Genomic DNA, 1,232 nt, shown 5'->3' with positions numbered 1-1,232 from the left:
GCACCTTGCAAATACAGTACATAAACATCACCTGCACTCCAAACATGTCTGCAAAATAATTGTAATGCCTGCCAAGCCCCAAATTGTTGGCTGTCTTTGCCGGACAGCCAATGTCCCCTTCTTCATGGTGACATTGCAATCACTGTGTCACCCTGAGGAAGGGGATTCTACAGGGCTCCGAAACATCGGCTGCTTAGACTTATGTAACATGACATTTTGCACACGTTTGGAGTTCTGGGGAAGTGTACAATCCAGTCTATGACCATCTCACCCCTCTCTCCAAAAACTCCTACAGCATGTTTCCAGTCTCTGACCATCTCTTGTAGCACACAGGTATCTCCGACTGTCTCCTGCTGTATGGCGGCAGCATTACATTCACTTAATATTACATGTGGCCCTTTGGTGATGCCAGGGGCCACACCAGAGGACCCCCCTCTATCAAGAGAGTTGACCACTGCTCAGCTAAACCATTTACTGATCCCATTTTTAAAAGGTTGGGGTGATAAAGGAGAAAAAAAAAAAGTGCAGTCCTTGTGTAGACAACAAACACAAGGGGGTGTGAATGTTCCCCATAATCCGGGGAGAGACACATGGGCATCTTACCATATCCACTGGCACCTGGCTAGACATGTTGACCAATGGCAGAAGAGCAGCTGGCGATGGGTCTGGTGGACGCTGACTTCCTTGTGGCTTGTTTTATATCCAGATCAGAAGAGCTCCAGGAAGACGGCGAGTGCTATCAGGCTTGTCAGTGGTTAGGACGATCAGATGGGGCATGGGGTGCCCTGGCCCTTCTAGTGCTGGAGATAGAAGGTGGTAGTTTGAGATCCTGCTGGGGAAAGGGGGGAGGGGCGGCTCTCTCAGGTGCTGCTGACTGCCCTGCCCCCTGCACGGTGTAAACTTTCACTCCGGAGGCTGCAGGGGGTGAAGAGGTGACACAGGTGAGGACAGCCGACCAGGTGTGACACCGAGCCCCCTGCCAAGCAGTAATACGAACACATAGGACTCCTAGTGCAGGATGTGAAGCCTTCTCAGTAGGAGGGATTAGCAGACACAGCAGCCCCCAATACTTTGCGACCCCCCTTCACTGACTCATCCCCTCCCGAGCACCGTCACGGCTCAGCAACACAAAACCGACGGGTATAATCGTCGTCTTCGTCACCAGCTCCGTGTCTCCAACTGCCCTTCCGCTCAGCAGTCACCAGCTTCTCCTTCCTGTCATCGTCTCTCTG

At 52.2% G+C, this 1,232-nt stretch overlaps 1 protein-coding gene across 1 annotated transcript in view; it reads right to left on the bottom strand.

The window, feature by feature from the left end:
- Positions 1 to 1,029, bottom strand: part of UBL3 (ubiquitin like 3) — a 151,368-nt gene extending 150,339 nt beyond the window's left edge. The window contains exon 1 of the mRNA XM_018555482.1: positions 604 to 1,029. Coding sequence (XP_018410984.1) covers positions 604 to 630 — 27 coding nt within the window. The 5' untranslated portion in view covers positions 631 to 1,029. The remainder of the gene's footprint in view (positions 1 to 603) is intronic.
- Between the last annotated feature and the right edge of the window lie 203 nt (positions 1,030 to 1,232).

Source organism: Nanorana parkeri, unplaced genomic scaffold, assembly GCF_000935625.1.
Source record: "Nanorana parkeri isolate BGI_ZX_2015 unplaced genomic scaffold, ASM93562v1 scaffold198, whole genome shotgun sequence".
NCBI classification, from domain to species: domain Eukaryota; kingdom Metazoa; phylum Chordata; class Amphibia; order Anura; family Dicroglossidae; genus Nanorana; species Nanorana parkeri.
The sequence above is the reverse complement of the archived record's forward strand: the minus strand, read 5'-3'. Positions and strand labels throughout refer to the sequence as shown.